General features: G+C 34.4%; 1 protein-coding gene across 2 annotated transcripts in view; it reads right to left on the minus strand.

The window, feature by feature from the left end:
* Positions 1-1,300: 1,300 nt before the first annotated feature.
* LOC149770188 (phospholipase A and acyltransferase 3-like) overlaps positions 1,301-27,051 on the minus strand; it is a 42,875-nt gene continuing 17,124 nt past the window's right edge. For both annotated transcript variants that reach the window (XM_089949262.1, XM_089949261.1), the window contains exons 2-5: positions 25,086-25,178; positions 22,562-22,718; positions 13,417-13,549; positions 1,301-5,866 (exon numbers count right to left, since the gene is read on the minus strand). In XM_089949262.1, the coding sequence (XP_089805388.1) occupies positions 5,780-5,866; positions 13,417-13,549; positions 22,562-22,718; positions 25,086-25,178 (470 nt within the window). In that variant the 3' untranslated portion in view covers positions 1,301-5,779. The remainder of the gene's footprint in view (positions 5,867-13,416; positions 13,550-22,561; positions 22,719-25,085; positions 25,179-27,051) is intronic.

The raw sequence follows: 27,051 nt of genomic DNA on the forward strand, positions 1-27,051 counted from the left end.
GAAGAGTAGTTTCAGTACTGTGGCAAGGGCGATATGCAGATTGTACATTGCTAAAAAGACTGTTTGAATTAAAATGAGATACAAGCTGGGATAGAACAACCTTTTCTAAGAATTTTGATATGAATGCGAGATTAGAAACTGGGCGGTAGTTCTTTAAATCGTTATGGTCTAGTGTTGGTTTCTTCAGCAGAGGCTGTACAATGGCAGTTTTGAAAAATGATGAGAATTCCCCGGATGAGAGAGAGGTATTAATAACATCAGTTAGTGAAGGCAATACTGGATCTAAGCACTCAAGCAGCAGTGATGTTGGAATTGGATCAAGTTCACATGATTTTGGTGCACTCATCATCAGGATTGTATGTACGAAATCCATTGAGACAGGTTCAAATGCTGCTAATGGTTGCTGCTCAAATTCTGTATCCCAACTGTATGGTGATGACGAGTCAATTGAAATTGTGGTGTCAAGCTTATCTCTAATGGTTTGTACTTTGTCACGGAAGAAAAAATTTGCAAACATGTCCGGAAGGTCGACGGAAGAGAAGGTAGTTGGAAGCGGTGTAGATTTGTTCCTTGACATTACCTTGTTAGTAATCTCGAAGAGCTCTTTGCAGCTGGAACTTTCCATGATCTTAGTAGTGTAGTGGGCTGATTTCGCTGCATGGACTATATTTGTGACATTCTTCTTTGCGGCTTCATAGATTTGCTTTTGAATAGTGAGTCTGGTGGAAAGCCAAAGCCTTTCAGCTAATATCCTAGAAAGACATTGGGACTACGATCCATGATTAACTGTATGAAAGAACTAGCTCAATTGTTCATCCTAGGACAGGAGTTATAAAAGAAAATTTCAACATAAAAATAAAAATAAACTTTTTTAAAAAATGAAAAATATTGGGATGCACAAGTTCAAAAGAAAGTCTTGACATAAAAACTTTAAAAAATAAAATAAAAATAAAAATTGGGATTCCGTGAGTTTCACACAGGTGACATTTTTTGGCAGACATGAGCCAAAAGAAAGTTTCAACATAAAAGTCCAAAAAGTTTTTTAAAAAAATATAAAAAGTTGGGATGCACAAGTTTGCAAGAAAGTTTCAACATCAATATTAGAAAAAGGTTTAAAAATGGGATGCCATGAGTCACAAACTGGCAACCTCATTTTTGGCAGATGGGAGTTATAAAAGAAAATCAAAAGCCTAGATGGGACACACATAAAGACAAATGTTGGTGTTTATATACAAGATGATGATTGTTACAACTCTGTGGTCACAATCTTAAGTGACAAGAAAGAAGCAAAACGAACAAGTTTTATAAAACCCTGCAAGCAGTTTAATTATCAAAGTTATAAATGAAAACATGAGAGGAACTTAACAGTATTATAAAGTGAATCCAAACTAGTCCTTATAAAGGTCTTTGAAAGTCCTAAATGAATGAAAAATCCCTTATAAATTTCAATTCTGGATACGTACTGGACGACCAAGAACCATTATGCTGTCAAGATGGCATTGTCCGGAATTTCTTCAAACAATTTATAACAGTTCCAGAATAATACTATAGTCCAAATAATGAGCACTTTCAATTTCCACTGAACTGTCCAAGCAAATGTTTTTTCTCTCGAAAAATATCTAAGTACAACATACAATATATCTGCAGACTTACAACAGAAACATACTAAGTGTGAATGACTCAATTTTTCTCCCTATATACACCATATTATATTCCAAATGTATTTTGCAATAGACCCCATGTGACAGCATACACTTACGATTTTACTTTGACTTAAGCATATTCACGTGACCTTGTGCAACCAATGGGAAGCCACATAATTATTCTTGAAACGTCGATATCTCATCAGTCACTGAGAAACTATGCCATAGGCTCCATTTTAAGTCTTACTATTAGATTGTAGTTACTAATTGTCAGTACATACATTTATAAACCCTATGCAATTTGCATTCTTTAACAGATTCAAATCATGTATAAAATTTGTATCAAAAGATATTCTATTCAGTTTACAAAGATGAATAAAAATCATGAAAATTAAATTAAATGATATACCAGGAGTTACAAAAAATATAGATATACATAACAATGATCAATTAGAAAATGAATACCAATTATGCAGTAAAGAACGAACTAAAGATTAATTCTAAATAAAAAAACTTACATTAAACATCCATAACGTGTTTATATTTGTTAACATGTTTTTATGACTTTCATGTGATAATGTTTTAAATATGTAGGTTAATGACAAGTTTATGAAGAGTAAGGAACTGACCATCTACCAGAACTCTTGAGGATTCCAAGGAATGGAAGTATCCCTAGCTAGAGCATCAATCACATGATTGCGAAGAGTGAGGATCTAACCAATAGCCTGTACCAGAATTCTTGATGATTCCAACAATTAGCCTTAGAGTGAATTTGCATCAAATATACTATTGTTATGGTTTGGAGGTTGCATGGTTTGCATGAATAAATCCAAATGTTATCACTATTCACCTCGCCCTTGCTGCTTAGTATGGTGACAAACAGGGCAAAGCCCCAGCTGATATCCAGGCCACTATACGATTTTTATGATTATTTTAAGATATAAGAAAATAAGAGATCAAAAAACTATTATGAAAACTCATCTAAAAAGTTTAAGAGTCCAAAAAAATGTGCAGTGGCTATCTTTACAATAAGCTGTTGAGGCCACTTATCAAGGTTGCTCTGTCATTGTCCAAGGTCTAGAACATGAGGGAGGCAAATAAAAATACAAAGGCTAATGGCCTTTAAAAGAAAATGAAAACATCCATCTACTGCCATTTTGTTGCCTCCTTGTTGATGTTCTAAGGCTTTTGGGGAAAATTATCACATTTTTTTTCAAAATGATTTTTAATGTGAAATAGTCACTGATTGAAGTAGCATGTGCCACCGCTGTGAGGCCAGTGAGTGGGTCATTGCATACAAATTAGGGGACCTCTTAAAGCAATCAGGTGACAGTTATCATGGCACTTATTTAAATGCAACACAGGCATTAAGCAGGATTTCAACAATTTGAATGAGTACATTATTGCTTTTGTGCAAGGTAGTAAAGATGGGCTGCCTCAGACAGCTGTTTGGCTTCTGGAGTCTCTAAATGATATACAATCAGGCTCCAAAAAGCCGTGGCTGGGATGGTCCAGTATGTCCATACTCAATGTTAGCAAATAATTGAGGTGTATGACACACCTATTCAAATCATGGGGAAAGAACTCCAGTCATTTTTTAACTATTGCAGACACTTCCCATTTGCAAACTTTTGCAAAACACTCCTTTCAGTGAGTGACAAGTTCACTTCTTACAGTACTTTAGCAGAAATCATCATCATTTCCATTTGTAGCCCAAGGTCATCTTTGACTTGATGTCAGCTTGGGATTTTAATCACAAGACAGGAGATCTATTTAATAAATGCTGATAAATATTAACTGTGCAATGTGCATAATGAATCAAGAATGAAATTGCAATGTTTCAGTCAAGACTCTGAAATCGATCCAAATGAATTGATCACACCTAAAATTCTTTCTTTACATAAATGTAGATGACATGTGTGGCTTAGTGTAAAGTTATGAAAGTACATAATAAAATAATCACTGAAAAATGATTAGTGTATTTCTCAGGGAAGAGTACAACCAGAAACAAAATGAATTATAAAACACATAAAAAATGATACCACTCGAATGTGTTTCCCAATGAGTACAGTATTGTTATGGTCCAGAATGCGCTAATACTTTGAAATATAAATTTAGAATTGTTTTTCTTCTTTATAGCTATCTAAATGTCATGTTAATGTAATATGCAGCTATTGAATACTTCATGTAGGAATATTACCACGAATGCTCCCTTCTATACATGCTTAGTTATTTACTGCAGTAACAGTACTGATATTTTAATATATGTATCTATTTGAATTTCCATATGCAGTAATTATATAACAGCAGATTATTGTTTTGTCACTCGAGTCAATACAGATGTATGCAATCAGTTAAATAACACTACTGTAGAATAGCCATGTTGTTAATTCTATGGGCGCATCAATCTTCAACACTGAAGGATATATTTGTAGGTTTATTTCATATCATTTGGAATATTATATAGTCTGTAACAGTTTATTTTGTTATAATATAATTGTAAGCATGCAGCAGTCATATTAGCTCTCTTATGTTACATATGCACAGCTCTACTAGTTCTCCTATTTCATACATATAGTCACTGCTGGTCATGACTGGTATTTATACCCTTGAGATCCATTGTTCTCACACAGAGATTGATGGGAAAAACCTTGCTTGTAAGAGCGTGAGGGAAACACACAAGTAGTTCAAATTATACATAACACCTTAGAAATGCTCAAAAGTATGATGGCAGGTGAATTGCGATTCACACTTACACAAGTAATTTGGCAGCGGAATTACTCTATATCTGGACACTTAATGTGAAGATATTCACATCAGAACTTAACTCTTTATAGCAGAAAATGAATATACTAAATAGTGTAAGAGGCCTTAAAAGAGGTCAAAACACAATGACCAAAAAGACCAAGATTGACAATGGGAGACAAACCCGTATGAAGTAAGTGCCAATCACAATCACCCAAATTAAAAATATATTCATAATCTAAAATCACAAAGCGCGATATTAAAATATTCGTACAGTTATTTATTGTGCTTAGCAACCTTACAAATCCTTTATACGTGTGAATTATTTTTAAATGAGCCACACATCACTTATATTTTATAGCACCAGAATTTATCACACCATTAGGTCTGCTCCTTTTTCAAAGGGGCCTCAGCTAACAAAATAGGGTCAGGAATTGGCTCTTAAATAGGTGGTTGAAAAAATAACAAAATGAAGATAAACACAACAGGGAAATTAAACAAGAAACCCTCCCCCAAAAGCATTTGATCAAGTGAGGTGTTATGTTTATAGATTATGTGCATTCCCATTCATGATTATAGTTTTGTAAGTGTTATTTAATTAATAATATTTAAAAATTGAATTTCTTATCAGTCATAAGTTAGCACTTTAAAGATGAGCCATGTATCAAGTGTGTACATTCATTCGTAAAGTTCCAAGGTTTAGTTGCACAACTGTTCCAGTAAACGTCACATAACCTAACTCCATGACACGAGTTCTAAATGGCCAAGCTAACCTAATTCATTATTAGTGTAAAACAGCTGCTGTTGAAAAGATCAGGTTATTCTAGAATTTATGTCCAATGACCTATTTATTGCATTTTAGTAATCTATTATTATTATATAAAATTAGGCATTCTTAGTAGTAAACACTAGTCTTGGAAATTTTATTTTGAGAGGATTCATTTTAATTTAATTATTTGTTGGAATTAAATGCTTGACTTATTTCAGATTAATTGGAAGAATAGCTGTCACTGAAACACTACGAATTCATTTAAAGACATTTTGGGATTATAACATAGTGATTCTTCTGTGATGTTAATACATCAGTACACTACAGGATATCATTTGGAATACATCTGGACTCATTCGGTTTACTTGAAACTTTTGGAGTTAATAGAACCTTTAGGACTTTGTGATTTCATTCACTATATTGTAAATTGTTTTTACGTTCTCTTTTTGTCTTTCTTGTTACTTATTTTAAGACCACGGAATGTGGAAAAGAAATGAAATTTAGTTGAAATAAATGTATGTTCAGCACATGCCACATTTTACACTTGCAAGGAAGGTATCAAAGTAAAATAAAATTATACCGGAAATTCCTTTATTTTCTTTTTTGTAATACATGTATTGTATTAGCGTTTATGAGCCCAAAGAGCAACAGCAGAAACAACACAAACACCAAAAAGAAAAAGACCCAGAGACCAAGACAGATCTTCGACCTGAAAATAGATATATAATCATCAATTGTAACTATTTTGCATGCTTCATTATCACGTAATAGAAATGTAATTATTATTCCATTTTTTTCTATCCAAATACCAACAATTTTCTGAGACACCAATGTTAATTTCCTTACAAAATTAACTTATTCATAAGTGATACATCTTTGACTTACAGGGTAACTTCTTAGTAAATATAATTAAGTGAAACATCAGTATATGCAAGTATATTAAATATAAAAATGAAAGAAATATTAATCCCTGCTTTACCTACATTTCACTATTAAGTGACACAATTTATGTACTGATGGTATAACCCATTTGTGAGAATAACTGTTTTGGTAAAATAAAACAGCCAATTCCGACAAAATTTGTTTGTTTTAATTATCAGCTGAATAGAAATGAACAGTAAGTTCAAGGACAACATTATTTTCTGTGGAATGGTTTGCTGCAAAATATAATCTCGAGTTCGAAGTTTGTTGCAAAATATAATCTACATCCAGCAATTGTTATATCTTTCTACATGATTTATTGACTTCAATGAGAGTCAACTGAAAATAATGAGAACTGCATCATGTTTTATTTATAATGTTTTAAGATTTAAATAAGTTTTAAAGAAGATTTCCACCTTTGATGGACCTTAGATCGCAGGTGGCTGACGTAAGCTTGATGTTGAACAAAAACCTGAAGGGACAAAAATCCTATCACGTGACAAAATAACCTCAGATTACTCCTATGACCTGTTCTAACACTGGACCCTTTCTAACATACTAGAAAAAAGAGGTAGGTTGTAGGTGAGTATAACTTTGTCATGGCAGGTAAAATTGGGGACAATTCTCATGTTTTAGAGCTGATAACTGCAGTTTGCTGCAATGCAGAAAAGTCAGCGATGGCTTGACGAATAGAAAAATATACCAGGCGTAAAACAAGCCACATATTATATCAGAATCCTTTCATTAATGGGAATATCAGCCGGAGATGGAGGTGTCAGTTGTGGAAAGGTTTGTTTGGAAGTTACCTTGTCTGTTTTAAAGTATGTTAGACAGGGTCTAATCCAAGTTTCCTCTGACCCTTGCTACGCCATTTTTTATATTTCCTTTAGTCACTTGATATCAACAATAAATCATTTCCAAAATAGTTGTACATAGAATTCGAAAATATTAAACAAAGTTGCGTAATGTTTGTAAATAAATATAAGCCACACTAAATTCCCTACATATTTATTCTGAGAACAACGACCAGAAATATGTCGTTATTGCAGCAAGGTGTAGAAAACCAGATTCATCAAGTACTAAGCACGTGTCAGCGATGGTTTTTTTTTGCTGTTGTCGGTATCACGTGACTACCGCATTGACCCGTGCACTCTGCTTCATGAATCTAGTTTTTTCCAAGTGGCTGCAACAATTACAGATTTCTGACCATTGTTTTTAGAATAAATATTTGTAGAAGTTTATTTTTTTCATTTTTCTATAAAGATTACATGACTTTCCATTTTATGTTAGATTTGTTTTCCTATAGCTGGCGCTCTACAGTTTTGTATTTTGCATAGAATTTTAATGAAAAAGAATTTCCCTGGTTTTCCTCACTGGTTATACTGGCTATTTAAAAAAGACCTTGTATATCTTAGGTATAGTTCAAAGAACCTTTAATTCCCTTTATTTTGGTGTATGATTGATGGGTGTAATATGGGTTATAGAGTATACAGCTTGGCCTTACTCCAGATGTGCACCTTTCAAAAAAGTGCTAGCTCCACTTGGTCATTTTCACATCCTGAACTTCAGAGGTAAATTGTGTAAAAAAGAGCCGATAACTTTTTTTTATACATTTTATATATTTGGTAATTCATTCATTGCACTTTCAGAAGCTGGTATTGTCTAGTCTGGCAAAATTAATTTTTCCTATTTTAATACTGCTACTTAGAGTGTACTTTAGACTAATTCAGGCTGATTTTTTTAGCACAAGGGAGCAGTCATTTTAGTTAGCAGTGTGCTTAGATCAGGTACAGTTTCCAAAAGTACAATATCCAAAGAAATGTCATCCACATTACATTAATGTAGCATATAGGTATGCCAACATTCTCTCCACTGTGCATGTTTTAAATGCAAACAACTTTTCTTTACATATGTCACTCTCTCAAAAATACATAATAACTGGTGAGCGCCCCCATATCAACATTAGAAATGGTTTATTATTGTTGCCTGATAATTTGACCTCTGATGTCATTGACATGTAGATTGTGAAATTTGTGTCGTCATGTGATTAGAAATGCAAATAGCGAGCTCAAGGTCAAAACATGAGAATTGCTCCCAATTGTACCTGCCATGACAAATTACTATTTAAATGTGTCATTTCATTTCATTCTTAACAATGCATAACGCAGTTAATAGTTGTATATGTATCTGTATACTTGTATGTATGATATATATGTTCTTTTATGTTTACAATGTTTTTACTTTATATCTATTTTTTAATTTAGAGATATGGACTTTGTAGTTTCAAATAAAGAATTCTTATCTTATCTTATTTCATCAACGCTGTGATTTCGTCTCGTATGTTAGCGGATTAAAGCTGTAACGAATGTTATAATCGCAATTTTTGAGAAAATATATCATACTCCTTTTGATTTCATGCAGGTATATCTCCATGAAAGGTCATTCAAGTTTGCTAGTCTGGCCAGTAAGCAGCGAATTCCAACTTTTCGATAGGCAATGGACTCTGACCCTACACCCTAACAAAATGTCCAAATATCATAATTGAGGTAGGAAGGATCAGGGGAAACTAGGATCAGACAGGGTCCAGTGTCAGAATAGGTCACAGGAGTAATCTGAGGTAATTTTGTAACTTGATAGGTTTTCTTCTCTTCAGACTACAACATTTTTTAACATCAAGCTCACATCAGCCACATGTGCCTTGGGTATCAAAAATAGAATATTTCAACAGGTGTCAGGTGTGGATGTAGTCGACCGGAAAACACACTACACAAAGCCGTTATTTACTAAACACCATGGTAGTGACCAAAAGTTATTCCTTCAGTGGTACATGTATTTTAGTCTCATAGAAAAAGAAGAATCTCCATATATGTAGTATACTCATATCGGACTTAATGAAAACTTCACTTATGTGCACAGGTTGTGTGTGTAATACAGTTCCAATAATAGTGGTCGTCTTATTCACCACACGAGTGGAGTAGTCTCATAATAACGGTTTTGTTTGGTTACAGGGACTAAGCATAGGTCTTCTACTCCACATGACTATCCTCTCATATGGACACATCTTGGTAACTTTGCTTAGTGGGTACGCGCGTGGGCTTGTATGCTCGATGTAAGGTTAAAGTTAATTAGGGGTATAAGGCTTTTACAAAGATCTGTAACAAAAATCAAAACCTCCATTATCATAATACTTACACTGATGGTTGGAACATTATTATTGACTTATGTACGAATCATGGTAATCGAAAATTAAAGTCTCTGGCCTTGATACACATAAACGTCGCTCGAAACAGTAGGATATTGCTTCTAGGATACAGTTTTACTTTTAATATAGACGAAGAAATAACATGACTAGTTCAAGTGAAAAATCGCGGGGATATGCAACTCTGCTGAAAATGTATATGTATATGCATTTAACCTTAGCTCTAAAGTCCTTACCATCAGAAAAATTATTGACCTATACAGCTAAAGTAATATCAGCTAGATCAGTTAGGAAAAGAAGTCTCTGTGGAAATGTGAGAAACCTACAGAAATGAAATATCATTAGTATGAATAAATTTATAATATATTTTGCCTTAAAATTTGAAAAAATCAAGAATGAGTTACAACCACAGCTCTCAACCTCTGCCAGCTTTCCCTAAAGTTCTTTGAGCTATAATATATTTACCCTGGCATAATTTAACAAAAGTACTTCTTAGCTCTTGTTTAAGAATATTGTTGTAAGCCATGGGCCAGTGCCGGATTACCTATTAAGCACACTAAGCATGTACTTATGGCACCAGCCCAACAGGGGCGCCAGAAAAAGATTCATAATAATTGTTGATGATAAAATTGAATGAATTATATATGACCATTTCGATCTACATGTAAGGGTATTTTGATTTGGAATGATGGCAACATTAGTATTTTCCCACCTTTTTTTGTTTTTAATATTGTTTTTTTTTTTTGTTTCACATTTTGCAGGACAGGGGGTGTGGGCACCATAATAGTGCTTAGGGCTCTAGAAGGCCTAAATCCGGCACTGCCACGGGCAATAAACCACTACGTTTATTTTTCATCTGTGGCTGTTTGTGCTGAGAATTCTTGGTTTTTCGAGAGTTTTCATAAACAGAAATGTCATTAATAACACAATGTAACAATCCGATACACATCAGTGAAAGTGCCCGTTTGATCGATCAATTATTGACTGTGCTTGAAAGAAATGTTTTGGTTGCTTCACTCAAAAAGCGTGAAGGGTCATACTAATGAGATTAATGAATTTGCGCTTGTAGTTATTGGTTAAACTGGTTTATTCATATGGTTTTAGGTTCAGTTACGGAATAATAATTTTAGTAATAATTCTTTGGCCACCTTTTTAGCCAACATGCCTGCCATCTTTATAGTTAATATATGAGCCACCTTTTCAGTTTATATCTTAGACACCTTTTCAGTCAATATCTTAGTCAACTTTTCAGTCAATATCTTAGTCACCTTTTCAATCAATATCTTAGTCTCCTTTTCATTCAAGATCATAGCCACCTTTTCAGTCAATATTATAGTCACATTTTCAGTCTATATATTAGCCACTTTCTCAGTCAATATCTTAGTTACCTTCTCAGTCAATATCTTAGTCACATTTTCAGTCAATATCTTATTCACCTTTTCAGACAAAATGTTAGTCACATTTTCAGTCAATATCTTAGTCACTTTCAGTCAATATCTTAGTCATCTTCTCAGTCAATATCTTAGTTACCATTTTATTCAATATCTTAGTCACATTTACAGTCAATATTGCTGTCACCTTTTCAGTCAATATCTTAGCCACCTTCTCAGTCAATATCTTAGTTACCATTTTATTTAATATCCTAGTCACGTTTACAATCAATATCGTTGTCACCTTTTCAGTCAATATCTTATCCACCTTTTCAGTGTAAATCGTAGCCACATTTTTAGTCATTATCTTAGTCACCTTTTAAGTTTTCAGTCAAAATCTTAATTACCCTTTCAGTCAATATTTTAGTCACCTTCTCAGTCAAAATCTTAGTCACCTTTTATGTTTTCAATCAATATCTTAGTCACCTTTTCAGTCAATATCTTTGTCACCTTTTCAGTCTATATCTTAGTCACCTTTTAAGTTTTCAGTGAATGAGTTAGTCACCTTTTCAGTCAACATCACTGTCACCTTTTCATTCAAGATCTAAGTCACATTTTCAGTCAATATCATAGTCACCCTTTCAGTCAATATCTTAATCACCATTTTAGTCATTATCTTAGTCACCTTCTCAGTTTTCAGTCAATATCTTAGCCAACTTTTCAGTCAATATCTTAGTCACCTTCTCACTCAATATCTTAGTTACATTTTCAGTCAACATCTTAGTAACCTTTTCAGTCAATATCTTAGTCACCTTTTCAGTCATATTTTCAGTATAACTTTGCCATCTTCTTAGTCAATATGTTAGTCACCTTTTCCATCAATATCTTAGCAACCCTTTCAGTCAATATCTCAGTCACCTTTTAAGTCAATATCTTAGTCACCTTTACAATCAATATCTTAGTCACCTTTTTAGTTGGATTCGGCCAATGTGGGTATGTGAGAAAGCTTGCCAGTAGCTTCTCGTGGGTCGGTGGTTCTTTTCGGGGTTTTCCCGGGTTCTTCCTCCACCATTAATACTGGCCGCCATGCATAGCCTATCGTGTGCTGAAAAATGGCGTTAAACCCCACAACAACAACAACAACAACCACCTTTTTAGTCAATATCTTAGCCATCTTCTCAGCCAATATCTTAGTCACCTTTTCAGACACATTTTCAGTCTATATTTTAGCGTTCTTCTCAGTTAATATGTTATTCACCTTTTCAGTCAATATCTTAGTCACCTTTTCAGTCAATATCTATGTCATTTTTTTCAGTCAATATCTGTCACCTTTTCAGTTAATATCTTAGCCACTTTTACAGTCAATATCATAGTCACATTTTCAGTCAATATCTTAGTCACCTTCTCAGTTTTCAGTCAATATCTTAGTCACCTTCTCAGTCAATATCTTAGTCACCTTTTTAGTCAATATCTTAGCATCCTTTTCAGTCAATATCTTAGTCACATTTTCAGTTAATATCTTAGACACCTGCTCAGTTTTCAGTCAATATCTTAGTCACCTTCTCTGTTAATATCTTAGTCACCTTTTCAGTTAATATCTTAGTCTCCTTTTCAGTCAATATCTCAGTTACCTTTTCAGTAAGTATCTTAGTCACCTTTTTCAGTCAATATCTTAGTCACCTTTTCAGTCAATATCTAAGTCACCTTTTCAGTCAATATCTTAGGCACCTTTTCAGTCAATATCTTAGCCACCTTTTCAGTCAATATCAGTCACATCTGCAATCATTATCTTAGTCACCTTCGAAGATTTCAGTCAATATCTTAGTCACCTTTTCAGTCAATATCTCAGTCACCTTTTTAGTCAATATCTTAATCTCCTTCTCAATCAATACTTCAGCAACTCTCCAAAGTATATTTTTTGCTATTCTATCCATTTATATTCTTCAGACTATTTTCAATACCTCGTTATACCTTCTTACTTCATGAGGTATAGAGAAGAACAGAGATAGTATAGACATTTCCAGTAGTTTAAATATTGCATTTAGTCAATAGTACTGAAAACAGGGATACCTATTGATCAGTACGGTAGTAAATCAATTGTTATATTTATTTTAGTTTATCGCGCTCTTCATGTCTTAACAGAGATTCGTTGTAAATTAAATTGTATGGATGAAGATAGATCGGGATTGGTATATTGGTATCATTGTTTCCTATGCTACTATTGAGCCTTAATGTTATCCAATGTTTCAGCTGAACGGAGACACTGCTGTAGAAGATATGTGAATTTTAAAATTTGCAACACAAAACTTTCAAAATTGTTCACGATCATGAAACAAGTTTTCTGCTTTAGCAGGTGAGACATGCAAGCTAGAAAATCCTAGAATATCAATGCATACAATTTAGATCTAAAGTGATATTTTCCCAAAATTTGTATCCGAATGTAGCAATTGATATAGAATATATCTGAATTATATAAACTTCAGTGAAAACCTTTAACTCATAACTTTAATATTGTTCGTGCTGACTCAGGCTGAAAAGTGACTATTATATATTTATCATGTTGAAGAAAGTGAGACAAAAATATTGTCCTGCATAATCGTTTTGATTGCATCAAATTCATCGGTATTATATAAAGAAAACAAAAACAACAACAAAAATTTTCCAAAATTTTAGAGTGAAAGATACCAGAATGCACAAGTCTCTACTGCATGAAATATTGTCATCATCAGGTCGATTCTTGTAGAGAATAATCTATGGTAAGTTTCCTACCTGAACACTCCTTTCCATGTTGTATCTGCATACAGTTGCGAAGTGCTCGCAATTGCAGACAGAAACCAGGTACTGGGGCTGCTGCCCAACCATCTGCAAAGCATTATTCCGGATAGTCTCCTGGGTAAAAGTTCTGAAAAATACATGCACGTTATTGAATCCTTATATTTTAATTCTTTCCTGGGGCTTAAAATTTCATTTCACAATATTACAAGTCTGTCTCAAGATGACCATTTTTCATATTACTATGATTAAATTTTACAGAGATATTTTTGTGGTTTTCACTTTTTTCAGTTAGGCAATTATTAATTTGATAATTATTTACTTAATTGTATTGCCAATAAGTATTTAGTTCTATTCTATAAGATCACAAAATTTTGGACTCTATTCCTTCAAGTGAATAATCAAGAAAATTCCATCAGTCATGTTTTATTTCAAGACTGTTATGTTTTGCAGCCTTCCTCACCGTCCTCTTATTTGGATGACAATGCTGATCGGTAAATACATTTTATAAGATATATAAATCATGAAGCTGATTAAGGAAAATTATTTTAGTAACAGTAGAATTTAGAGGCTGTGAATTCAACCAGTATTAACATTTGTTGGTTAATTTAATTTTTGTTCATGTTGCCATACCAGCTGTTTTCATAAATTCAGCAGAAACTGATATTTAAATGTGTGGCTGGTTTCCAAATAATGAATGGAATCAATATCATTTCCAGTTTATCGTCATTTTTTGATACATATGCATCTGTTTAAAAGGTATCGGAACTACTTGGCCCATAGAAGAGTCGGCCCAATAACGTACTCAGCACATTACGTAATCATCCTTTCAGTTCACGATTTATATACTAGTAATATGGATGTGATGTTCTTTGTTCTACAGTCATTTCAGTTTCTTTTTATCTTTGTAAGTTTCTTTTAACAGTCATTTATTTTGCAACAGAAATGTACTGGTGGGAAAAAACTAGAATCCCATATTAATTAATTTATATGCTGCATAATCAACATTTTGACTGATTTATAGAAATTATATTGATGTACAGTGTTTTACATACGGATTTTAATGAATAATTGATACCAGTTATCATTCAGTTGATAAAATAACACAGCTGTACTACAAATTGTGTATTCTTAAGTTACAGGAATCACAATCTTGGGGAGCAATATATTGGTTGATGCAAAAATTAAAAGCCGATTCATTTTTAATTTTGCTATAATCATGTGTTACGAAGCCATAGAAGACCAAAGGTAATGATCATCGAAAAACTTCAAATTTTGATCTGAAACAGGCATTGTTTGCTATCAATTGTTCAAATACAACAAGTGATACGAAGTCTTACAGTAGTTATGTAATCCGTACCCAACTCGTTTCGTACCCAGTAGAAACTTTTTGTTTCGTACCCAATGTGATGGTCATTATTTATTGTACATGGCCAAATATACCGTAATTTCACATTTACTGCTACCTCTCTAATTACAAACATATCTTTTGTCTAATAAACTGTTCCTGCCATAAAAATTGCATGACTAATGCATATCCGGGCAAAGAATTGTCCAAACACTGATAAACAGCTGGGGGGGGGGGGGGTAAATTTAACTTGGCACTGCATTTTACATATATTTACTTCTGTATTTTAAAGCGATATATTTAATGTTTTAAATAACTGAATAAACTCATGCACACTGCCAGCAATAAAACATCTATAATGCTTCCCAGGTAATACGTCATACATCTGTCACAAAGGCAATGTCTGAAATCGAATATGTAAGTTTGAAATGTGTAGAAAATATATTTTTTATGTAATCTTGGTGGTTATATTTGTAATTAAATGTGTGCACTAAACAACTTTTGTTTTGGGTATGAATTGACCATAGCATTTGGGTACGAAAGAACTTCGGTACAGAATGACCTGCTTCGCCTTATTGTCGGCCAACTCAACAATGGGCTTAATATTTTCTGGGCCAAGCTCTCCAGTCACCGTTTAAAACAACTGTTGAAAATCGTACAATAATTTTTCAAAACAGTTGATGTGTACCATTGTCAAATAATTCTAAATCTAAAAATATTTTTGTGTCAAAAATTGTGGTACTATCTCTTTTATAATAAAATTTATTTAGTTTGCTCTTGAAAGTGAAGTTTTAGAATTGCCAAATGATGTGAAGACTTCAAAATTTAGATATGAAATCAATAATGCTGAACATAAATCCATGATTTTTCAAAATCTGCCAGATCTGCTAAACATTGTTCCCTGTTAAAAATAAACACTTTATGGTGCTTTTAGCTGGATGATAATAATATAAGAGAAGTAATTTAATAATGAAGTACCATCAACGTGACGTTTCAAAAACATTTTAATCTTTTTTGTGAATTTTGTTAAGAGTCTATGCTCTTAAAATAAGTAACAGAAAAGAGTGAAGACAACAAGCTTTGTAAAATTTAGCAAATAATTTATTTCCCTAGAATACAAAGTGAAAATTGAGAAAAAAGAACACAGTTTTACGAATTAAATCCAAAAATAATCCAAGATTAAAAAAGTCCTATCAATGAAAAGTTCTAATGAATCTCAGTTCAGATCCCAATGAAATCCATGATGGAAGGTGATAACATCAGTAAGTCAGCGTTGTACTGATGTGTCAACAGTCTCTTGTTGAATCAGAGAAAACATCATTCCAGTTTTGAATTCCGTATAAATTCCAGTGAAAGTTTTTGTCCAAGAGTTATATCAGAGCACTTTTGTATTTCCAGGGAAAACAATCACTTGAATTCAACAATTTGAAGAAAATTTAAAATTCAGCCCAAACTGGACACAACATAATACAACTTAACGTGTCAAATGTTTTAAGCCCGACTGGCAATCCTTTATCATAACATCAGTTATAAGACTGACTAAAACGCGTAACAGATTCCCAGATGGGGGTCAAGGGTTCATTCTTCTGGAAAAAATAGAAGCTTGTTACATGATAAATATCACATATTCCTGGTATGACCTTGACTCAACTTAATGATTCTTACTCTGAGACAGATAAAAAAAATTAAAAGAAAGTTGTTTACCAAAACTGTCACTGATTTTGGAACAAGGTCAGCAACAATGCTGACCTTGTTCCAAAATCAGTGACAGTTTTGGTAAACAACTTTCTTTTAATTTTTTTTTATCTGTCTCAGAGTAAGAATCATTAAGTTGAGTCAAGGTCATGTGATACAATGTTTAATTATGCAGCACAGCAGATAACGAAAATCAAAAAATAAAAAATATTTTTAAAAAATCAATTCTGGACAATGTCAAATCCAGTAAACAATATTACATTACAATAGCATGTAATGGAATGAATAAATTTAAAACAAACAATTATATATATATATATATATATATATATATATATATATATATATATATATATATATATATATATATATAGATAGATAGATAGATAGATACACACACACACACACACATATCTATATATATATATATATATATATATATATATATATATATATATATATATATATAACTGATTAAACACTGATCATGAAATAGGAATAAAATTCATTCACTAGAATAGATTTATTAATATTAGAATTTCATTTGTTCACCCTGTTTATGCTAATAATGTTGATGATGTTGTCATTCAGTTGTTGTTAAGAGTATGTAGGTATACATTACTCATCCGATACCCAAATAGAGTTTTATGTGCTTAAAATTACTAGCATAGGTTCGCAATTCATTATAAGGATCTGCATTGTGCTGACGGTTAAGAAATTGACAGTTTAATTATAACAAGAGGACCTAGTAGGCCTGACATAGCTCACCATGCGCAAATCACCTCTCAGCCAAATGTAAGTGATGTTGGCCAAGAAATCCGGGTCAGTCTGATGTTTTCTGTCAAAGTTTATCCAATTCTGTTGATCCGGTATATGGCATGAAACCAAATGTTTCAAAGTTTCTTGAGTTTTAATTTATCTTCATCCACATACAACTTCACATCATAATTATGTTTCCAATATCGAAACGCCCATAGTCCAGGATTCTTTGTGTTGAAATGTTCAAATTCAGTTCAACAGTCTTTTAAAAAAATAATTTAATTTTTAGATAAAGTTATGTCAGTGCTTTTTGCTTTTTAAAAACAATATTTTTTAGTAACAACAGCCACATCTGATGGAAGAATGGTATCATTTGTAAAAATCTGAAAGAAAATCAAACAAGGGGTACTCTCTGTGAAATTTGGTCAAATTCTGCTCAGTGGTTATTTAGAACATGTTATTAAAGACTATCTACATTTCGTAACAACACCAATATTGATATAATGTTGATATCAATTTTAAAGTTCTTAATACCAGACTGCTTGCTGTTAAATAAATTTGGTTGAATTTTGCTGATAGGGTTCAGACAAATTGTAATCGTTTAAAGTTGTATAAAATCTTTTAACAGTGGTTGCCTTTCATGGTAGATTAGCATTACTTATACGCACTTGAACTTACTTCAGTCTTTTATGCTTGTTCCAACTGTAAGTAACGGGTTTTGGAAGATAAGTCATTTATATGATTTTATGTTTTAGCAATGGTGTCTTTATCGACATCATTTGTAAAAATTTGAAAGATTTGTTTACATTTTGTAGAAGTTGTTGAACAGATTTTCTAATGTTCGTAATGGTGGCCATATTTCCAGGCAGATCAATCTTATTTGCGTAATGGTGAAAAATCTTCATGCAAGGATGATTACTCTTAAATTTCAACAAATACTGTTCAGCAGTTTTTGAGGACTCATTTAAGGTTTTTTTAAAACATTTCGGCAATATTTGATTGCAGAAGGATGTCTCCAGCTCCGCCCAGAACGGTGGCCTAAAAAAGGCTTATGTCCGTAGAAGTGAAGATTCTCTGCAGACAGCGCCATAAACATCGAAAGCTTGTTATAGGCCATAGCTAAGACATTACGACTGTATTGGCCAAGAGCTAGAACCGTCTCTGCAAGGTAACTAGAAACAAAGATTCTTCATTCAACAGACTGATAGAAGCAGCAAAAAAAAAAAGATCAGCAGGCAAAGCTATGGTATCTAGTGTCTGCGTTTCAGTTCGAAAATCTGTTGAGCCTTGACAGGGAGACAATCACAGGTCCTTGCCAAAATTTCCACATGGAAAGCACCCGAGTCCAAGGTGTGAGGCATAAATGGCAAAGCGGGCAAATGGACCCTGTAGTTATTGGCTGAGACCAGAGGACGAAGTATGGAAGAAGGGATAGACCTTTCATTCTGCTGTCTGGCCCCCAATTGACCTTTATCATGTCGCTAAGTGAGGGCGCGACAGAAGATTCAACATGGGCTGTGACCCAGAGAACTTTTTCAAACTGGAAATAATCCGAGCCACTGATGATTGGGAACATTCGGCACACATAAAGACGGTAAACCTCGTTGTTTGCCTTATAAAAAGTCCACACCTCTTTCTTTTCTGTCATCTGTCCTGTTGGGTGGGACGAAGAAGGCTAACCCAATAGCTGAGAAGGACAGGTGTGTCAGGTTTTTCTGGGAAATCGACTGCATCCACAAAACGTTACAGCTCTTCGCACTCAAGGCGAGGCAGGATTATTTCAACTCACATACCTCCAGGGAGTATAATACTTCCTTAATAAGGATTCACTATCCCGTGTCAACTCGCCAGAGGAGATGGGACTAGCCTGTTGATTCTCTCTCCTGGAGTAAGTAATTGGCGATTCCCTCTCTGCGGACCCCTTCCCTTTTTTCAATAACGAAGACAGAGGAGGCAAGGAAGACCTAGGGTATCATCAGCTTGATGATTCACTGAGCCATATCAAGGTCATCCATGGTGGCATGGTCAGAAAAATGAACAATTGCTCCGAAGGGTTGAATGGAATTATTGGAAAGATAGGTGTATCGACCAGACTCCTTTTCCCAGACTACTCATAAATATTCGAAGTAAGTTTCCTATATGGATTAAATGAAAACTAAGAAATGGGGTTGTCTAGCCGATTCCTTCCTCTAGACCGGAGGTGAAAGCTTGCTACTCTGTCTGAAGACCAATGTCCAACATCCAGCGTATGTTGATTGGTGCTTCATGTTCAGTGACCAGCGCTTGTTGCGACATTATTGGCCACCCGAGACGAAAACGAAAGATCAGTACTATATACCATACATGGTGATAGACTGGAAGTGTCAACTGATGAGAGCTCAATTCCCCATGACTCGTTGCAGTGTTTACTGCCCTGTGACCAGCGGTAGAAACTATCCGTATGTCACTTGAGACATCACTCTTTAACTGGTTATGGGTCACCAGTGACCAATGGTTGGTCCCAGCTAGCTGGTAAGCAGGTGACAGAGCTTCTATGACTGTCGTTAGATGAACTTTTATGCCTGGTACCTGTGACAGTTCTTTACTATTACCTGACAAATTACTTGGTGACCGGTATCAGCAACCAATGCCCCGGTGACGGTCACTGGGAAAATGAATGGTCAGTAGATGTAGACCTAATTGGACAATATCTGTTTAAAGAACTCTACTACGATTAACAATATTTTGTTTAAATTCGATGTCTAATAGAACAAGACGACAACTGCACTTCCCTTGCGTCTGGAAGGCGGGGCTTTGTAATTGGGGCTGGTAATTTCCCTATGCCAAGAAGTGATAATGATCCCTCCCACAGAGGTCATCTGGACAAATATCAGTTTGGAGCTGGCGACTTCCCTCCATCAGTAAAAGCCATAGCTCCCTCCTGCGAACAGAGAGTTCCTCTAGAGTAGAGGAGGAAGGACCCATTTCTCCTGTTTCTACATGCCCAGTGACTTTCTGAAAAATTCCAAATCTCATCAGGCCATAAACAACAAATATGATAGCCAAAAGACTTAATTGCCTAAGAGTTCAGCGCCGCAAAGACATGCGAATAAATGCAAAAAGTACAAGGAAAAGAAGGATAATATAATGATTTTCGGAAGTGGATTAAGCATCGTATTGGGACAATAATGTCCTCAGACTAGGGACTAGCACCAGGAAAGGATATAGCAATGCATTAATAATATGTAATGTGTAACTGTTATTAATCATTCTTCTTTTCAATTTATGTCGGTGTGATTGAACTTGCAAAATGTTTAGTGACTGTAGATGAGTAACTTGAATTATTGAACTTATTTCTTCTTCTATTACGTCAGTGGGCTTGACCTTTGCCATTTAAACAAGGAAATCAATAAGGAAATTCGTTATACTAGGGCAAGCCATCTGCAGAGCATGGTAACTGTAGATGGTTATTGTGCTGAAACGAAATTGGTAGCAAAATTCTAACGAAGATTATGCTCCATCATATGGTGGGCATATAAAAATAACCAGTATGTATTTAGTTTGTACCAGTGCTGCAGCCTAATATAATGTAATGGCATCATGACATTGAGAACAAAATAAAACACTGTATCTGACCTGGCAACAGTCAACATATAAACTAACTCTACAAAACAACTGCTAAATTTATTCTCAAATGCATTACAATTCGCTCAATTTCCGAACAACCTTTTTATTTCTACATTTTGTTTTCATTTATTCATAATATGCAAAAACGAAAGATGGACAGTTGTTTCGTTTTAGACATCCTCGTTAAACATTTTTATGACCAGTTTTGTTCATTTATAAAGTATAAATTATTCATATTAACCTCTAGGTTGCAAATGTGTATAAATTGTTATTTTGAGCTGCATGCATCTTCTATTATTTTTAAAACTGCTTTTGTACTTTTTTGCGTGGGGATATAACTCATGATAACTACTGACAATCACGTTTGTGGTTACACAGCGTTCTTCCCCATGCAAAAAGAGATAAGAAAGTTATACAGAAAGAGAAAACAAGTTGATTACATAGCATGCGCACAAAGAACATTTGTAACTGTTCTGAATGTCATTAATATCTACAGATCTTATTCATAATAAGACTCGTTTTTTATGACAAAAGCCCATTTATTAACTTTAATAACAAAATCTTATCAAGTTTGTGAAGTCATGAAAAGCTGTCCATTTTAGATGCAAAATCACTTCATTATCACATGACGACCTTGCTGATCATTCTGACAATCTAAGATCATGATAAATTAAATATATTTAGCAAGTTTATTCAAACTATGATTGGAATTTTAGTCTTCAGAGTGGTAATTAGTTAAGGAGATACCACGTCACCTCATAAATATTGGTAAATATCACTTATCATCATACTCATGAAAGTGCTTGATCATATAAACCAGAATTCCACGTTTAATGTAAATCGGATCAGACAAAGTGGTCACAAACTCAGGAAATCAGATGCAAGAACCTCACATTATTATGCATGGATACTGTTCATTATCAAACTCGTCTGGGATGGTAATAATCTAAGCCCATGTTCCAAGTTTGATCAAAATCGAATTAAAAAATATGGCCTCCAGAGTAGTAACGAGAAATTCTTGATAGACGATGGACAGAATGTGGAAATAAAGGTATGGTACAAGAAAACAAATTGATTACATAAAATGCAAATTGTGAACTATCTTGCAGCTGAACCGCATTTAATGTAAAGAGTGGTTGAGTCCAGAAATTGCTTCCTGTTCTCAAAGTCATGACTATTAGGTGGCGAGAGCTACCCTAAAACAGGACTCGAATCAAACGCATCCAAGAATTCATTTAGATAAAGTAATAATGTTGATGGACTGACAACGGATGATGCTGGAAGGATATAGAACTATTGCATAAGCTCTCTTGGTCTCTGGTCAGGTTAGCAATGAGATGACGAAACTGTGGTGTGATGGTGGTGTCTTTTTTGGATGCATTTTTCTAGAACTTGATACATTTTGATCAAAACATGGCTATGTTTTGATCAATTTTGGATAGAATTGGCAAGGGTACGATCTTACTATAATTCCTTTCTACTCGTTGACGATAGTTTTAAAGACTATTACGTTTAAAAATTAAACTGTACGTGCTGCTTGTAAAGGATTTTTATTATAACAATGAAGACAGAAAAGTTAATGCATCACATATTTTACAGCCTCTCAATGTGCTACATTTGAGCAAAGAGACCAGCATCAGATGTTATTATTTTGATATTTTGAACTTATTTTGGAAGCCCTGGAAAACTGGAGACCTAAAATGTAATAAAGGTAATAAAAATAGTCAATCTTGCCTTCTTGTTGTGTCCATATAATTATTCACTCTGCAGATATCTTCTCCAACGACATCTGCTAGCAATTCCCTTCTTATTATGCCCGGGCAACCATTTGGGCATACTATGCAGCAAGCACTCATCTGTATGGATTTAAAGTGCACCACCTCGCCATTGCCTGAAACAATAATCTCATTACAGTGGATTCGAAATGAGTACATGAATAATATTTGTACTTTCAAAGAATACCATGCAAGGCCGGAAACGAAACTGAATGTAGCAGAAAAGTTACTCTGTTTCACATTCATGGGATAAATACAATCTGATACAAATCAGATCTCCACCGTCCTATGTGAAAATCTGACAGCGATCTCTACGGGGTCATGCTCTAGTGACCTTTGAATAAGCCAATGAAATGCAGCTTTCAGAAATCTAAAATTGAATTACGTTCAGCACATATTGATGCTCTTCAGCAATGCTGATCAGTCTCCCAAACACAATGATGTAAAACTTCATCTGATCGGCTGATAAAATTAGCATGTATGGTATAGCATATGTCGCCATAACATGACCCCTAAGCGGTCCCTGACAGATCTTCGCGTTGAACATAGAGATCTGATTTTAAACACATTGGAGATAATTAAAGATTAAAGTATTACGACTTGATAGTCACAATCTAAGTAACAGAAAGAAGCAAAACTAAAACGTATCTAAAACCTTAAACAATTTAATTATCAATGGTCTACATTTTTGACCCAGTTTAGTACCTGGCCACCCTTGTAAAAGTCCATGACGATCAATAATTTTCATCTGGAAGTTTCCTGATGACAGTTATGGGGCAGAGTATTCAGAATTGAATAGACTTTAGTTATGCAGAACTAGTATCACATTTTTCAACAACAATTTATATTTAATTTAAGATGAGTAAATGCACATAAATTTCCTGTATAACCTTTACTATAGACAGAATTTACAGGCTTCAAAACGAGCAACTCGGTTGATTCTTGACACTCACTTTGATACATCATCATCAGACTTAACAGAATAAACAGGTTAAGAATGAGAGAACTGATTTTCTGAAAGCAATAAATCGTCTTCTATGTTTCTGCCATGCTATATCGCATCAATTCAATGCGCACGGATGCTAGTGCACCAATATAGGGTATGTAACATCACATGCAGCTATCTTCTGACTGGAAGAAAGACTCCACGCTGTGCCTGAACTTTGTAATGCGCTTTTGAATTGGATAAAGATGTCACTACGGTTCGATCCGCCCTTAGATATAATACCCATGGCTCACCTCGTTAATTTCACCTGTTCTCATGACAAGATGTGTACAAACGTTGAGTTGTTCAGCCTTGACTGCCCCATGTATGCAAAATCGTCAAGGGCTATCACAAAGATAACATATGTGGGTATTTGGAAAAGAAGGATTTATGTGGACAGGCAAGGCTATCTGAAGACAGTCTTGATGTACGGTCGGGTTGTCAGACAAAGTATAACAAAGAGGAAGACCAGTGCCATGCTCCGTAAGTTAACTGGATTTGGTTAACAAAAGCCCAATGGTCCTTTTCAGGGCCACTCAATTGTCTCGTACAGATATACTGATTGTTAAAATATATTTTGTTTTTATGTTGTATAAGTGTATGCTTGTTTGTGTATGTGTATATTGGACGACCAAATCAACCCCTTTATCCCTATAAAAACCCTTGCCCCTATAACATTTCACATAAACTTTTCAATACCTACCTACAGTTGCGCTTATTGAGGTCAACTCGAACACTGTTACTAAGTTCCCACCTGACTGAGAGCAGCCACTTGTAACACTATTCCCATTTTTCCCCAGTGTCCACTACCGTGATGTCACCCATGTTAATTTCTGCTTATGCCCCTAAGTGCCATACCCATGTTAAATTCCCCTTATGCCCCATATATTTGCTCTTTATAAACCCATATTGTACCCGATAGCCACATATAACTACTTACGTAACTGTAGAGCACCGCCGTAACACTATACTTATTGCGAAGGCGTATTGTCATTGTTGCTTTATTAATGCTACTATTATTAAAGTTTGTACAAATACAGTTTCACTTCTATACATATCTTACATCCTTCTGTTTATCAATTGTTTATGTCGTATCATAGCTAACATTTTGGACTGGATAAGTAAATTTGAAACTAATTAAAATTTACGATTCGTATGCTGATAGTCTACATGTGAACTTCAAAAATAAAAATGTAAATATTTAATATCAATGTATTTTTCATGCAATATAATAAATTGCTTAACTGAATGAATATAAGATTTTAACAAGTAATTTGAACAAAAAGTCAAATATATTTAATCCAATTTTTTATTTTTAAGTTTCATCCTTTAAAACTTTTCCTTCGTATACATAACTATCGTGAAGACCACATCTTGTTGGCACGAGGTGTGTGGTCTCTCAAGATATGTTTGCTTTATGCAAAACAAAACTACCACATACATTTTCTAAATGCAGGTGTTATCATTGATACAAATGGGTTAAAACGTATAAACTTACCAATATAAACAGCCCAGTGCTTGTATATGCCATGGTAAATTTCTATTAGGTCTCCCATGTCAGGACGAAGGTCTTCCACTCTAACAAAGCCATCTTAGTAAAAAGAAAGTAAAGACAGTGATAACTGAAACATCAGTTTTAAGTATTACTTAACAAAACATTAGCTGACCACTGTATGTATGAGAGATTGTAAAACAGAATATCTATTCAATAGGAAATATACAGCAAAACAAAATATTTCCAAGCTATCATCCACTATCCATGAAGACACATCGTGGAAAAACTTGACAAAATCAACGCTAGTAGTTAACGTGGGCATTGGGGAGTCATATGGGAATCAACATCACTCTGTAGGTTAACATCTAGGGGGCGATATTGGATCATACATGAGATCCTATGTTAGAATGGTCCATAAATGTATGGTATTATGAGGCTGAAACTGCTTATAATGTAAAAAATGTTTATGGGGTCAAAAGTTTTATAGGAACAAATGCGAATGGCAATATTAAACATTTGTTCTAGAATACAACACATCACATATACTATCAAACACACCCACACAATCAAGCACCTGCGTTTTGATTACTATCTAAACACCATGGCCTAATCCGCAACGCATATTATTCCATCAGCGGAAAGGAAATCGAAGTAATTCTCTACAACGTTGACGTTGCCATAATGATTATTGGGTCCACCAGATAAAGTGATGATAATGGGAGATCCACTGACCAACAAGGATGCAAATGAACATGCAGATCATATCCAGTATCTATCACATCCACGTGTGCAGATTGCTTTCATGAACCCACAACCAGCTGGTATACCTAACAGACCTGAAAAGAATGGCGCTGCTAGACAAAATTTAAAGCCAGATTTTAACCATGGATTTGCATTGTGTCTAGAAAAAAATCCTTGAAGGCTCATTGTCGTTTTCAGATGCGACTCCTCTCAGTCACCTATTCAGGTTTTGCAGAAAAGTTTGTAAGGTTATTTTCGGGGCCAAACATAGTCACATTATTTCATAAGTGCACCGTCAACGATGCAGTCTGGCGTGCTGATAGTGTTGCAAATGGCAAAGTTGTTGTCAACGTTATCATTGTCGATGCCTGTTCTAAACCCTTCCCTGACAACAGAATCTTTTATTCAACCGGAGACAGGTCAATTCTGTCGTTTCTCGTGGTCTTCACAGACTCGAGTCCATGCACTGTTCACGGACAGTGTACATGTCAAATACCCAAAATGGTCTCAGTGCACCAAAAGACGTGCTCGTGGCATTTCAAGAGAGGAATAAAGAGAATAATCAGGAGAATAATGCAATGATATTTGACCAGTGTCGGATGTTTCTCTGCATTTACATGGCTATCATGAACCCTGTGAAGAAATTTTCTTTGACCTTTTTAGTTTTTCTCAAATGAAGTACTGTTTCTCACTGATATTTTTCAATAAAATTTCAGTGAAATTTTAATCAGAAAATCTCCGAAATTTTGGCAAAATCTTTGTGAAATATCAGTGAAATATCACTGAGATTTGGCAAGTATGAATATCTTGGTAAAATAAGAGCATTTCAGTGAATTACACTGAAATTCCAGTGACATTTTCAATAGGGATATATGTGTAATGTGTGACTCAGGCAATGGATCGAGTAGAATGTGGAAAGAAATGCCTTTTTTAAGTTTCTTGAGAACTTTCCAAGCCGGACAGGACATACGACAATGAACATGCATCAACTCATTGACATAACTGATTCTGTGAGAGCAAATAGTCCACTTTTTGCAAATAATTGTTTCATCTTTGAAGATTTGAAATGGATTTGGCATTAAACAAATTAATGGAATCCATAGGAGCTGGAACACAAATAATAAATGCAATCAAATGGTTCTGGTGATACATTCACTGCAGAAAATATATGTGGAAAGAGGTTCAGAAAGTGAAGCACTTATAAATATAATTAAGCCTCCAAACTGCA

The sequence above is a fragment of the Sinohyriopsis cumingii genome, unplaced genomic scaffold, assembly GCF_028554795.1.
Source record: "Sinohyriopsis cumingii isolate HCF-2022 unplaced genomic scaffold, ASM2855479v2 utg002490l, whole genome shotgun sequence".
Classification (NCBI taxonomy): Eukaryota; Metazoa; Mollusca; class Bivalvia; order Unionida; family Unionidae; genus Sinohyriopsis; species Sinohyriopsis cumingii.